At 38.1% G+C, this 15,000-nt stretch overlaps 2 protein-coding genes and 1 long non-coding RNA gene across 4 annotated transcripts in view; 1 reads left to right on the top strand and 2 right to left on the bottom strand.

The window, feature by feature from the left end:
* LOC127063219 (mucin-5AC-like) overlaps nucleotides 1-1,402 on the bottom strand; it is a 30,323-nt gene extending 28,921 nt beyond the window's left edge. The window contains exon 1 of the mRNA XM_050992648.1: nucleotides 1,376-1,402. Within this exon, the coding sequence (XP_050848605.1) occupies nucleotides 1,376-1,402 (27 nt within the window). The remainder of the gene's footprint in view (nucleotides 1-1,375) is intronic.
* Nucleotides 1,403-4,781: 3,379 nt separating this feature from the next.
* The window catches only part of LOC127063012 (eukaryotic translation initiation factor 5B), a 32,699-nt gene continuing 22,480 nt past the window's right edge, over nucleotides 4,782-15,000 (bottom strand). The window contains exons 15-16 of the mRNA XM_050992153.1: nucleotides 10,951-11,112; nucleotides 4,782-7,804 (exon numbers count right to left, since the gene is read on the bottom strand). Coding sequence (XP_050848110.1) covers nucleotides 7,697-7,804; nucleotides 10,951-11,112 — 270 coding nt within the window. The 3' untranslated portion in view covers nucleotides 4,782-7,696. The remainder of the gene's footprint in view (nucleotides 7,805-10,950; nucleotides 11,113-15,000) is intronic.
* LOC127063026 (uncharacterized) overlaps nucleotides 13,449-15,000 on the top strand; it is a 13,896-nt gene continuing 12,344 nt past the window's right edge. For both annotated transcript variants that reach the window (XR_007781244.1, XR_007781245.1), the window contains exon 1: nucleotides 13,449-13,635. This is a non-coding gene — a long non-coding RNA (uncharacterized LOC127063026). The remainder of the gene's footprint in view (nucleotides 13,636-15,000) is intronic.

The following is a 15,000-nucleotide window of genomic DNA, read 5'->3' on the forward strand; positions in this document are numbered from 1 at the left end:
GCACGTATCTCTTCTCGTGCCGTCCGTTCTAAGTCAGACAGCGAACGTAAACCGTTCCGTCTTTATTCCACCTTCCGAATCATCGTCTTCTTGTTTCATCTTTATTGCAACATTGAAAACGTAGAGAAACAGAGAAAAAAGAAAGAAAGAAAGATATATATATATATACTTTTCGAATGACATTGTACTTAATCATTGAAATTTGGAGCAAACAGGACATCGTTAATCTATACGTATTTACGTACTCACTTACTGTCCTTTACCTAGTTTCAATTATATTCGAATAATGTTTTTCGTTGGAATACAGATGAACGTTCCGTAATCGTTCTTTTTTTTCTTTCTTCTTTTTTTGCGTAAAAAAAGAATGGCGAACGAGATGATCCTCTTCTTCTTCTTCGCGGATGGAACGAGATACGAGTCTTTCGCGGATCCACTCGCTTGATCTAGTAAAGACGAAGATGTAATCAGAGTTGCAGTACAGACGTGAAACATGTACGTATGTATGTATAATCTTTGCGAAGATGTACATACGTGTGTATATATATATATATACATGTATACATATGTACATATCTGGTGTATGCATTCATGGGAAGGTATTCAAGGTCCCTATAAAGAGTATTGGATTACTCTATCTCTCTCTACTCTGCGAATATGATACCAATGCATGAACCTGCGTTATTGCGACGACTCGAATGATCGAATGATCGAATAATCGTCGAAATTACGTAAGACGATCTATATCTATAGCGAAAGCCATCTATATATATATATATATATATACGTTTACGATCGAAATTAATTTCACGTTCAAAATCTAATCATTTCCTTTCGTCTATGAGAACATCAAGCAACTTTTCTTCGTCTTCCTCGTCGTACTTCTTCTTTGACTTCTTTTCCGTATATCGTGAAAACTTGTCGTGCGTTAATTAAATGTAATTCAACGTATATTATTTATAACCAGTTTAAAGATGCCGATCAACTTGATCCTTTACTGTTATTCCTATACCTATCTGTATAACCTAGGACATTTATATATATACATACGTACATACATATATACCTATATATATAGACAGATGATATACATACGTGAATACGTAGGTAAGTAACTAAGTAAGTACGTAAGTAAGTAAGTACGTGCAAGACGCAGCAGCACCACCACCACCACCACCATCATCATCAGCAGCAGCAGCAGCAGCAACAGCAGCAGCAGCAGTAGCAGTAGCAGCAGCAGTAGCAGTAGCATACATGTTACGGGCGTGGCAATGCGAATCGCGTGCACCGTTTCCCTCGGGAGGATATCCGGTGTGGAAACGTTCCATCCCCCTTTCCCGTCTCTCCTCGTTCCCTCTTTCACGATGCGTACGGTTACCCTCCCTTCGTCCTCCACCATCACCATCACCTCCACCACCCTTCCTCGTTCTCCTTTCGTGGCGCTTCGTTCCTACTTATGTGTACATATATATATACATATATGCGTACATAAATGTGTGTGTTATATATATGTGTATACATACATATACGTACGTATACTTGAATTATTCTCGAATAATTCGTCTAATAAACGAATTAACCAATTACATATGTAATTATTATACTTGTACATATATCAAAAAATCTTTCGTAGATCGTCGAGAAAAATACTGTCGACGTTTGGACACTGTCCTTAAGAGTCGTTACAATTAGGGACGTTTTAAAACATTACATATTCTTTTTTTTCTTGAATATTTATAGCTGGCACATGACGAAAGGTCATGTACCAATTACTCTAAGCAGGATAGAGACAAAGAGAGAGAGAGAGAGGGAGAAAGAGAGACAGGGAAATAAAGAGAGGGGGCGGTACATTGAGGAAAAAGAACAATCGTGGATTCCATCGGATGTGTGTATGTACATATCTTCGTGGCATCGCTTTCAGGAATCGTGCGGTTTAATTGCCTAATTAACCGCAACGCGCAGGCGGATCGTAAAGAAGCCGGTATTTAACAGAGAGAGAGAGAGAGAATAGTACATACATACGCGTTAAAATCATTTTTTTCTTTTTTTAATAATAATTAACGTTCGTTCTTATGCCACTTTTCTCTCTCTTTCTCTCCGATCACGCTCACGCGCGATATTATTCAATCAATTTTCATATATTTCTACGCGAGATTTGACGAAATTAAAAAAAGGAACCAAAGGAAGAAAAAGAAAATGTATGATTATAAATAATACTTTGTAAAATCAAAAAAGTGTTACACTAGCGGCATATGAAAGATGAAATACATATGATATACATATGATAAATAAAATGAGAAGTGCGATAGAAAAAAAAGAAAAGAAAAAAAGAAATAAAGAAAGAAAGAAAAAAATTAACAAAAAAAGAAAGAAGAAAAAGAGAGAGAAGAAAAGAATAAGAAGAAAAAGGAAAAACGTCGTTGTTGGGTCTCTTATCGTTTCCGGTTCGTAGCTTTGATTTCTGTTTTTAGAACTCGACTAGCGTAGATTCTCTCGATGACGTCTCGCAGAAAGAGAGCGAGAGAGAAAGACAGAGAGAGAGAGAGAGAGAGAGAGAGAGAGAGAGAGAGAAACAGAAAGAGAGAGAGAGAGAGAGACTACGTTCGTAGAAAATAAAAAGTTAGGATAATATCTCTTCGGCGTGAATGAGAGAAGTAAATATTAAATCGAAGAGACAGCTATATACACACACACACACACATACACACACACATGTATATAGACTTAGAAATAGAGAGAAATAGAGAAAGAGAGAAGGAGAGAGGATACGTAGAAGGACGAACGTAACTACTCGTCTATCTACGCGATCTCCCGTGACCTAAGTCACAATGAACAACACAACACGCACACGTACGAACAGATACAGACAGAGGGACAGACAGTCAGACAGACAGACAGACAGACACACACACACACACACACACATATACACAACACACGCTTGGAAATCGTACAAACAAACGGATATACGATATGCCGGATACGTGTACGCGCGTATGTCACATATAGACAAGAGAAGAGAGGGATAACTTGCAGTCGCATGAATGACTCGAAATGACGTGTGTTCATTGAGCGAGCCGTGCCATGCCGACTTGGTTCTCTCTCTCTCTCTCTCTCTCTCTCTCTCTCTCTCTCTCTCTCTTTCTTTCTCTCTCTTTCTCTCTTCTTCTTCTCTCTATCTTTCTCGGTTCTTCTCTCACAGCAAGGACACGGCATATATTCCGACGAGCGTTCCAGCAATGGGCACAAACCGCACGATTATTATTATTTTTTTTTTTACAATTTACTACACCCTGCTCTTCTTTTTTATTCTTTTTCTTCTTCTCTTCTCCTTCTTCTTCTTTTTTGCCACATCGCATTACTTCTTTATTTATCTACGTCGAATATACAAAAATCATTTTTATATACGTACGTACATCGTTGGCGGGGACCCGATCGGTCGATAAAATGGAAAATACATTTTTCCGGTGATATTCTTTTATAAAAAAAAAAAAAAAAAAAAAAAAAGAGGAAATGAAAGAATAACGAGACGAGAATGACGCTAGAAATAAAAGCGGATAGAATCGATATCAATAAAATGGAAATACATTTTTCCGGTCGTATGTTCTCATTGGAAAGAGAAATAAAAAAGAAAATTAAAAAAAAGAAATAAAAGAGAGAATAACAGGAAATAAGAATGAATAGAATTGATACGTGCTGGACGATCGAAGAGGAAAGAAATATTTATTCTCTTCGATTTCTCTCTCTCTCTCTTTCTCTCTCTCTATGAATGATCAGATCGCATTGAATACGAATCTGTTTGCCACGAGGAAGACAAAGAGGAATAAAGATAGAGAATATTTTCTCCTTAGGATCTTTCGAGAACAAAACGGTAGAATAGCAAAATCCAGATTCTTCTTCTCCTAGTTTCTTCGCGCATCATAGTTAAATGGACCAACACGGCGCGTACCACTTCCGCCGGTAATCGCATTTTACTCGGTCAGTTGCTACGGTCTACCGCGTGCATAACTTGTTCACGTTCGACGTTTGCTTGTATCCTTTAATAGTCACGGCCAGCTATCAATTCTCTCTTTCTCTCTCTTTGTTTTTTAGTAAAATATGGAAGAGATACGACGAATAAAAGTAGACGAGGAAACGAAAAATAGAAAGAAAAAAAGAGAGAGAGGCAAGAGTCGCATTGATAAACCGATCAAATAAACTTACATAATTCTCTTTCGTTGGAAACGTGGCCAAGAGAACGTAGACTCAACGTCGACGACGATGACGACAACGACGACGACAACGACGCTGAAATACGTCCGTTCGGTCGGTCGATCGATCGTTCATTCACGAATAACAATTTCAAAGTTGAAATTAAATAGCAGATATCGAGTCACGAACGTTTATCTATCTATCTATATATATGTATGTATGTATGTATGTATGTTGTATGTACGTAGTCAATCGATTTCCTGTAAAGTAATTTTCTCTCTCTCTCTCTCTCTTTCTCGTTCGAGCAGGTGTTTACGCCGACGAGAAGGTGAGAAAAAAGGAATATAAAAAAGTGGGAGAAGAAAAAGAATAGGAAAAAAGATAACAGAAGAAAAAAGAAGAAAGAAATCCGGATGCTGAAAAAAGATCGTGTTTGTGTCAGTCAAACGAGCAATAGCCTCGTCGTATTTACGTACACAACACAAACAAGGTTTTCCTTCCACCATATATGTATATAAGTACACGTAAATGCACACACATATAAACAAAAGTATATATATATATACATATATATATATATAAACAAATACATATTTTTATTGCGAAACACGTACTCTTTATTATTATCCTCGCATTAATTAACTTGGTTGATTTATACAAAGGGAGTACATATACAAAACACACATTGATCTCTCTTCTGTTTCATCGAATTAAAACTTACTCTCCTCACCGAATCCGATCTCTCCTCATTCCCATACAACTACTTCCTCTATTCTCCACCCACTTCTTCACGATCCTTCTTTTTCACATTATTCATTCTCTCTTTTTGTTATTACAATACATAAAAAAATGATTATCTCATCTTCGATCGACTCAACTCTAGTATCATTTTTCCTTCTTCTATTTCTCGTAATGTATCGATTCTTTCTTTATACAGAGACAATTCTTCAATTTTTCTCTTTCTCTCTCTCTACTTTTCCTTTATTGTTCGACGTCTCTCTCTCTCTCTCTCTCTCTTTCTCTCATGCGACACACGCACACGCACAGGCATACGCACACCCCTTCTCTCTAGCTATCTATTTTTCTATCCCCCTTTTCTCTCTTTCTCTCTCTTTCTCTATCTATCTATCTGTCTATCTATCTATCTATGTATCTATCTATCTATCTATCTATTTCTCTCTCTCTCTTTCTCTCTCTCTCTCTCTCTCTCTCTCTCTCTCTCTTTCTCTCGCTCGTTCGCTCGCACTAACCCTCGACTCATACGTGCGTTCTTAGGCGACAAAACCGGAAATACGTCGAAGAGAATTTATACCAGACACACGCTCCTCTCTTCCAAGAATGATCGTGAGTACCAAGGCAAGTTTATAGGCGAGTACGACGCAACGCGCAATGCGCGACGACGACGACCATGACGACGACGACGACGACGACGACGACGACGACGACGACCACGACTCTCTCTCTCTCTCTCTCTCTCTCTCACTTTTTCACTCCTCAAACGTTTCGAATCTCTACGAAGAACAGGCACGTGAACGTGGCTCTTCGTTTTCTTTTTTGCCACTTTGTCGTTTTATATTTATAATATTTTTTTATTTTACCGTAGACGTAACGAGTCTTACGAACGTAACATTCCTCCTTCTCCTCCTCCTTTTCCTCTTCTTCCTCTTTTTTTTCTTTTCCTCCTTCTACTTTTTTTCCTTTCGGTTCGCAGACAGTTTCTCAAAGAGTAATAGAGAGAGAGAGAGAGAGAGAGAGAGAGAGAGAGAGAGGGGTGTATCGTGTGTACCATATGTTTCGTTCGAGACTATGGTCGACGACCGTAGACACATTTTCATTCTCTCTCTCTCTCTTTCTCTCTCTCTGTCTGTTTTTTTTCCTTTTTCTATTTTTTTTTTCGACCATTTTTATTCATTTTATCTAAATCGCGTCTATCCGTCTCTCAAAGAATTACTAAAAAACTTTGTTTTGACAACGTAAGGAATAAGACTGTAAGGAATTTATGCGAGATCAAGAGAAATAATACGTTCGAGCATCGGTTGGCACCTTAACGTTGAAGAAGTCGAGGAAGTAAATAAAGAGACAGAGACAGACAGACAGAGAGAGAGAGAGAGAGAGAGAGAGAGAGAGAGAGAGAGAGAGAGAGAGAGAGAGAGTAAGAGACAGAGACAAAGACCGGAACAGAGGCAGAGACAGAGATAAAGATAGAGATAGAGATAGTGAGAGAGATAGACAATGAGAAAGATATATATATATATATAGAGAGAGAGAGAGAGATAGAAGACTTCGAGACGATAGAAGATACTTCTTCTCTTCCACTAGTGTCTTTTCTTCTCGGCGAATAGAATTGCTAGATATAGTTACATATATATATATATATATATATATATAACTATATCTATAGATACACACATACATATACATATATATATCTAGATATAGATATATGCTAGATATATACATATATATATGTACGTACGTATATGTGTGTGATATATCTATATATATATATAGATATATCGTCGATCGCAAGAAACTCGACGAGTTTGTTCAGATCGTAACGGAATCGTGCCAACAGTCAGAACTTTGCGAGGGGCAAGACACGACGATGAAAGCGCATCGTAGCGGAAAACTCGTAAGCGACTTCTCCTCAACGTTAAGTGCAGTTGCCCTTTCATGCTTCACATAAGTTTTTTCGCACCTTCATATTTATTATTACTCGTATTATATTTCAGATCCTCGAAGTTTTCTTTCTTTATTTCCTTTTTTTTCGCTTCTTCCCTTTTTTAGAGAGATGCAGGACTTTTACGCGAACGAATTGAAAGGGAAGGTTCGTTGACCTTCGAACGGTGACGATCGGGGCCGAAGTAATTACTTACTTACATACGACGGATTATGACGGAAATAAAAATCTTCTTTTTTTTTTTTTTAATCTTTTTCTATCTTCTCTCTTTCTCTCTGTCTTTTCTCTTTTTCGTTCGTTCACTTTCCTTTCTTTTCTCTCTCTCTTTTTTTTCTTTCTCTCCTTTTCCTTTTCGTTAATCACTCCGTCTCTCGAATTTTTATATCTAGAGGAAGTTTCGGCATTTCAAAGCGAGACATCTTTCTTGTTCTTTTTTTTCCCCCTAAAAAACGAACGAAAGAACGAACGAACGAACGAACGAACAAACGAACAAACGAATGTACTCGAAATCGTCGTCGGGACGTCGTCGTCGATGAGGATTATTATAATTATTATCATTATTATCATTGTTATCGTTATTATCATTATCTTTATTCTTCATCATCTTCTTCTTCTTCTTCTTCTGCTTTTTCTTCTTTCTTCTTCTTTTTTTCCTTTTATCTTCCGGAGGACGAAGATGTTATCGTCTAGCGTGCTATACTATCCCGCTTTAATCGTCGTATAACATAATACCACTGTGTTCGATATTGCCTCGTTGTCCCTAAGAATCCGGCCCACGGTATTTTGGCATGTTCGCGCGCGAGGATCATCGCGAACTTCTTGCGAGTCCTAGAGTATTTGGAAGAGTTTCTTCAGTTCTACCATTAATTGCCAATCGGTTTTCAACAAGTCGTCCCTGAAATAATCCTTGCAGGCGTCTATACTTTGTCGGCTTATCTGTAACCAGAAGAAAACAAAGATGGAAAATGATTAAAAATTGAAATGAAAAGTAGGATAAAAAGGATAAAAGGCAAAATGGGAAAAGAAGCAAACAAAAAAAGAAGAAAAAAACAAAACAAAAAAGAAAGAAAAATTCGAGAATTCGCCGAAATATGTTTTCTCTTCCTTTCTCTATTCATCTTTTCTCTTTCCTTTTCCTTCAACCTTCACCCCCACCATCAATACCAATATCACCCTTTTATCAAACTATTCGAATTCGCTTTTCGCCAAGCGAGAGAAAGAGAGAGAAAGAGACAGAGAGATGAGCTCTCGCAGCGCATACGGTTCATTCAGTAACGTGACGCTTTACAACTGTTTCCGCCCCCACTCCCGGCCGGAAGTCCCGTTTCATTCATGGATCGGTCACAATGGTGGTTTTACGCAGCCACGCCCCTTCTCCCCCTCTTCCTCCCGCCTCAGCCCGCTCCACGCTAGCTCTTGCTCGCTCCCCACCACTCTCTCTCTCTCTCTCTCTCTCTCTATCTCTATCTTTCTATCTCTCTTATTCGTTCGTACCTTCTCGCTCGACGACTACGACTATGACTACGACTATGACTACGACTACGCGAGCTTTCGAACGTGCAGATGTCTTCCATGAAGAAGAAAGACAATGTGGAACATCAAAGTGATAAATGAGAGCTAAGAAGATGTCACGAAACAGACCTTTTTTTCTGTCTCTCTTTTTCTTTCTTTCTTTCTTTCTCTTTCTTTTTTTTTCTTTCTGTCTATGTCTTCGTCTCTCTTCCATTTATCACAAAATTCATTCGATCGTGTCACAATATCGATAGGAGCACAAATTTGAAAATCCTGAGTCGTGACAAAAAATATGTATATAAGACGGATAACAACGCGATATAAATCCTAAGACGGTAAATCAAAAGATGTTTCCTCCCGTCCGAATAAATTTGATCCCTCCCACTCTCGCGTTTATGGTTAACGATCGTTCCAAGCTCGGACCAATCGTGATGGATAATATCTAATCGCTTTGATCTTAGAAAAAGAAAATGAATCTTTACCGTTATCTAAAAAAAAAGAGAGAAAAAAAAAAGAAAAAAAAATATATAAACTTTTATTATTACATAATCGGTATAATGATAAAACGGTGTTATATGACAGGTGTTATAATCGTCGGTTCTGTCCGTTTCTCCTGTCAGATTAAAATCGATTCAACTGCAACGAATCTAACCAAAAATAGTCAAAAGAAAATCCGATTTCCTTTAGGACTTTGATCGACACGAGCAAGGCAGAGAAAAGAGAAAAGAGAGATAGAAAGAGGGGAACGGATAGAGAGAAAGAGAAAAAGAGAGAGAGATAGAGAGAGAGAGAGAGAGAGAGACAGAGAGAGCAAGGGAGAGAGAGAGAGGGAGAATATTTGGAGACCCACGTAATGGGAGAGTGTGTGTATACGCGCTAGGAGGGTGCGAAGTCGTCGCACCACAAATCATCGTGGGAACAAGGTACTTCCGGAATTGATTCTACGAACCAAACGGTAACGACGACTTCCGCTCGCCTAGCGAGCGGCACAAAGGTGCCTGAAGCACGACGAGGAGGAGACGTAGATACCGAATGAGGGGAGGGAGGTGGGGGAGTGGAAGGGTAGAGAGGGAGAGAGGTTAGGGGACAAGGGGAAAGGGGTAAGGGAGAAGCAGGAGGGAAGAGGGCTCCAGGATAGAGGTAGAGGAGAAAAAGAAGAGTCGACAGAGAGAGTTAGGCAGACACGCCACATGTACCCTCTCTCTCTCTCTCTGTCTACTTGCTGCATCGAAGAAGCGACGTGGTACCGTTTTCTTCCTTGGGGGACCTTGGGAAAGGGAGAATAATGATGAAGAAGGAGAAGATGGCAAAATTGTTGGCTCTCCGATCGAATGTTTTTCGCACTTTCTTCTATCTTTCTCTCTCTCTCTCTCTCTCTTTCTTTTTCAAACGTTCAAGGACACGTAAAATAAACGAAATTAAACGAGTTAAATAATGATAATGACGATGATGATGATAATGATGATGGAAAGAGGAAAAAGAAGAAAAGAAAGGAATAGAAGAAGAAAGATATAAAGTGAAGATTGTCGGGATGATTTCCATGAAATCTAATAAGTCGAACAAAGAGAAAATAATAAGACAGATACATATAAATATATATATATACATATATACACATAGAGAGAGACGTCCATTCGTCATCGCGGATTCTATGATCGGTGCTGATTACGATCGGCATTCGCCGCATGGCGCATCGGCGGCGACTCTCTGGGATCGAGGAATACATCTTCCTTCATCGTCCATTTCGTATACCTGATATTAGTATAGGGTTTGCTTTCTAGACCACGTGTACTCGTCTTTCAACTTGCCAATTAGGAAGGAACTCGTATCGACTTTTCATCTTTATCGAGCCATCACCGCCTTCTCCCCTGCACTCTTCATCCCTCGTTTATCGTTGTAGATTTTTTAGCTGATATCTATTATCTCATAAAGGATTAAAAAAAGAGAAAGATAAAAAAGAAAAGAAACAAAAAAATATGAAGAAGATGACGATGACGACGTCGATGAGGACGAGGACGATGACGATGACGAAGAAACACAGAGAGAAAAAAAGAGAGAGACAGATAATAACTTGAAGAAGGTGGAAGAGGGGTGAAGAGGGGGAGAGTGAGAGAGAGAGAGAGAGAGGAAAGGGACTCGTCGAGCTTCTGCGAAGACCGGAAGCCGCTGGCGGACGGCTGATCGCCACCGGACGTGCATCTTCCTTTTTTGATACAGATCTTGCATACTAAGTCGAATTTGCACCGAGCCAAAGCCTCGCCTCTTTTTTTTCTTCCCTCACCCCTCCCCCTTTTTTTCGTTCGCCCTCCCCTTCTCCCCCTTTCCCCTCCCCTACCCCTGTTCGCGTCACCGTGTATTCTTTTTCTCATTAATAACGTTACATCTTTCCTTGGTATCGCTAATATCGACATTTTTTTCTTCCTTCCTCTTCCTCTTTCTACCTACCACCCCTTCCCCCCCGCCATCTTTACCAATATCCTATCCAAGTTTTTTTGCTAAAAATTTAGACGCAACGATATCAATTCATTCGTTTGGAGATAGAGTTTTGAGATAGAGACGAGGGCTCTTACCTTGCTAACGACGAAATCCTTCTCGTCGAAATGGCGGCCAAACATTTTCGGTGCCTCACCTGGTATCGGTTCGATCTTGATACAAACCTCTTGTCCTTTACGAGCCGATTCCACCGACTTGTGATTGTATTCTATACTTGATACAATACCCAACTCGACGAACTGAAAGAAAAGAGAAAATAATATGCAAGATTAGAAATGTCGATTGAACGAATGAGAAATGTAAGATAAATTCGTGTCTTCTCGATCTTGAATTGGTTTCAATGAATAAAACAGAGAGAACGAGAGAAAGAAAGAGAGAGAGAGAGAGAGAGAGAGAGAACGGAGCAATATATTATAATATTTCTCTCGCGATCTGCGTAAGCGTAGCTGTTTTTGTTTTTACCGAGGACGACGCCTTCCAACATCAGGTTAGCGGAAACGAGCAGAATTATGCGTTTCCCTTCAGTTATGTACAGATGCACATACATACATACATATATATACAACGCATATACGTACGTGCTTAGACATACTCAAGTAAAAGAGAGCAAGAAAAAAGGCAGAGAGAAATTAAATAAAAAAAAAAAAAGTAAAGTAAAATAAAATAAAAATAAAAAGTAAAAAGAACTGATAAATTATCTTCCATTTTTATCGTGACAAAATTTGTCAGTCGTTCGTGATAAGAGTGAAATAAAAAAATTCTTAATATTCATAGAGGAAGTTCCGTCCATTTCCAAAGTTTCTGATTTTGTGATCGTTCGGAGAAGGTTGGTGTTTTAGCTCGTGCGTCGGAAAGATACGGTTGAAACACGCGCGCGCGCTCTCGCGCGCGAGAAAGAGAAAGAGAGAGAGAAAGAGAGAGAGAGAGAGAGAAAGAGAGAAAGAGAGAGAGAGAGACAAGGCAAGGTGTAAAAAAAGGAGGAAGTCTGTGGGCAGTACATGGTACGGCCCGTATGGGACTAGTCTCGCAGCCAATCGGTGGACAATGACCGCTCGGATATGTCTGCTCGTGTATTCCGAAACCCACGCTAAGAGCAACGCTATGCCCACTCGATCGTATTCGGTTTGAACGCATTGCAAGAACTTCTTGGTTCGTTGCTAAGGTGCACCTTCCTTCTCTTCTCTTTGTCCTTACACCCAACTTCGCTCTTTTACACTATTACTTCTTATCTCTTTCCAATTCGAGATAGAGAAACCTATATGAACCGGTCAATTGTATTTTATTGTATTTTATTTTGTTTTGTTTTATTTTATACATCTCTTTTGTTTTCTTTCTTTCTTTCTTTCTTTCTTTCTTTCTTTTTTTTTTTATTTTTTTTTTAATATTTCCTTTTTACTTTATCTTTCTTTTTTTCCTCTTTCACGTCCAACGAACGTAAAATTTATAGTGGATAAATATATCGACGCAGCTGGATCGTACCAAGTTGATAAGCAAAAAAGTTGATTTATAATCGTTATAAAGTAGACTTTCCTTTTATTTTTTTTTTTTTATGAAATATGATATTTGTTTTAAGCAATAAAAGTGCAATATTATTGTAATAAAGTTTTTAATTTTTGACAACACATTATTTGTTGATCAACTCGCGTTCTCGGTTTAACCCGAAGCAATGTGACTATGGATCAATTCGATTTAAATCGAGTATCATGGATCTACGGATCAATTCGATCTAACTCGAATCTATAGATCTATAGATCAATTCGATCTAATACGTATATATATATATCTGCGGATCAACTTATCCACTTGAATCTATGGATCTATGGATCAACTTTAATCTAAATAGAATCTATGGATCTATGTATCAAGTTGGTCTAACTTATATGTATCGATCTATGGATCGATATAATCTAACTTGAATCTATGAATCTATGGATCAACTTAATCCAACTGAAATCTATAAATTTATGGATCAACCTAATCTAACTTGAATCTATGGATCTATGAATCAACGTAATATAACCAATACTTAAATATTCGAAACCTCAGCGCTAATATACCGATTAATTTCATGATAATAGATATGAAACACGATTTTAAAAATACAGGTATAAATTTTTTTATTTCACGTATATTTCATTTTTATTATCATGATAATTATATAAGTAATCAAACTTATAGCACAATATATTATAGTACATATATACTATACTACTTACGTATATATATAACTATAATATATTATACAAATAATTTACAAAAAATAAATTAAAAATAGCACACACACACACACACACACACATATATATATATATATATATATATATACATATATATACAAACGAAATCAAACAAACAAAATCCGTTTGGTATAATCTGAGCAAATCAATGAACCAGCATAGCCAACCTACTCGCATCGATAGCAACATACTTTTTCGAGCATGCACGATTCGAAAGGCCAATCGTTCCATTGGCAATAATACCATAGAGCCAAATCTATGCTTTGCAGAGCATTTCGTGACGAAAGTTCACTGAGGAGGAGAAAGAGAAGGATGAAGATGAGGTGGAGGTGGAGGGAGAAGAAAGAGGAGGAGGAGGAGAAGGAGGAGGAGGAAGAGAAGGAGGAGGAGGAGAAAGATGAAGAGGAGGATGAGGATGAGGATGAAGATGAGGTGGAGGTGGAGGTGGAGGAAGAGGAGGACGACGAGGACGAGAAGGAAGCCACTCGTTCGCGATAAATGGAAAGAGCAAGGGCTCGTGAACAAGTGGGTGGCTAAGGGATGCGCGCGCACACTTTTCCGTTCGGAGCTCGCACGCGGTTCTCCTTTCTCAAGCCGCGCTGCTTGCTTGTCCTCCCACGTGCCAGCATGAGCTTCAAACGCTTAGGAAGAAATAAATCTAAAGCGGACGCTCTCTTTCTCTGTTTCTCTCTTTCTCTTTCTCTTTCTCTTTCTCTTTCTCCTTTCTCTGTCTTTCTCTCTCTCTCTCTCTATTTCTATCTATCTATCTATCTATCTATCTATCTATCTATCTATCTATCTATCTGTCTATTTATCTATTTATCTATCTCTATCGCTCTTTATCTAACCCACGCGAGTCGAGTCGAGAAATGAAAGTAAAGCAAAATATGTGTGTGTATATGTATATGTATATTATTGAAAAGTAAATATCAATTATATTCTATAAAAATATTGATTCCTTTTAAAATTTTCAAAGTAATTATGATAATATCAATAGATCGATTCGATCGATAATACATACATGTATAATTGCAATACAGGCAAAAGTTGTATAATGCATCGTGCGTATATTACAAATGCATTTTTTTTTGTCGAGTAGAAATACTTTTCTTTTCTTTTTTTTTCTGTTGGTACGCCAATGCACACCCACCGGAGTACTCACCGGTGACACTCATCCTCTCTCTCTTTCTTCGTCGGAGTTTTCTCAATGCTAACGTTATGATAGAGAAAGAGAGAGATAGACAGATAGATAGATAGACAAACAGACAGACAGACAGACAGATAGAGAGAGAGAGAGAGAGAGAGAGAAGGAGAGAAGGAGAGAGGAAAGGAATCATAGAGACGTAGCAAGCATTCGCGTAATTCTCTATGATACTCTACGATATCACATTGTAACAGTTTTAAAAACGCACGAACGTGCCAATGTTGAAATCTAGTTCCTACGTTTTAGTCATTCCGAGTTACTAATCGCACGTTGGTCAAACAATTATTTTTATATGAACTTTTCGTTGATAATATCACTGCAAGAAAGAAAAGAAAAGGAAAGTAAAAAAAAAAAAAAAAGAAAGAAAAAATGGAGGAAAAAGAATAAAAGAAAAGAAAATTTATGAATCAGATCTAATCAATGACGAAACGTGAAATCGACGATTTAGTTTCTACTTAACATCGAGCGTATAACCTTTTTACGAGCTCCTAGCTCGCACTCGCGTAAATCACTCTGATACTTTATGATCACATACCGTAATAGTATGAAAAATGCAAAAAGGTGCGGGACTTCGTTCTATGTCTTAATCATAGCTAACCGAATGATGTTAGTCAGAGTTAATCGAATATTGTTGGTCGAATAATTATATTTTTCTATGATCTTTTTGTTGATAAAATTATAGTAAA

This window comes from Vespula vulgaris, chromosome 4, assembly GCF_905475345.1.
Source record: "Vespula vulgaris chromosome 4, iyVesVulg1.1, whole genome shotgun sequence".
Taxonomy (NCBI): domain Eukaryota; kingdom Metazoa; phylum Arthropoda; class Insecta; order Hymenoptera; family Vespidae; genus Vespula; species Vespula vulgaris.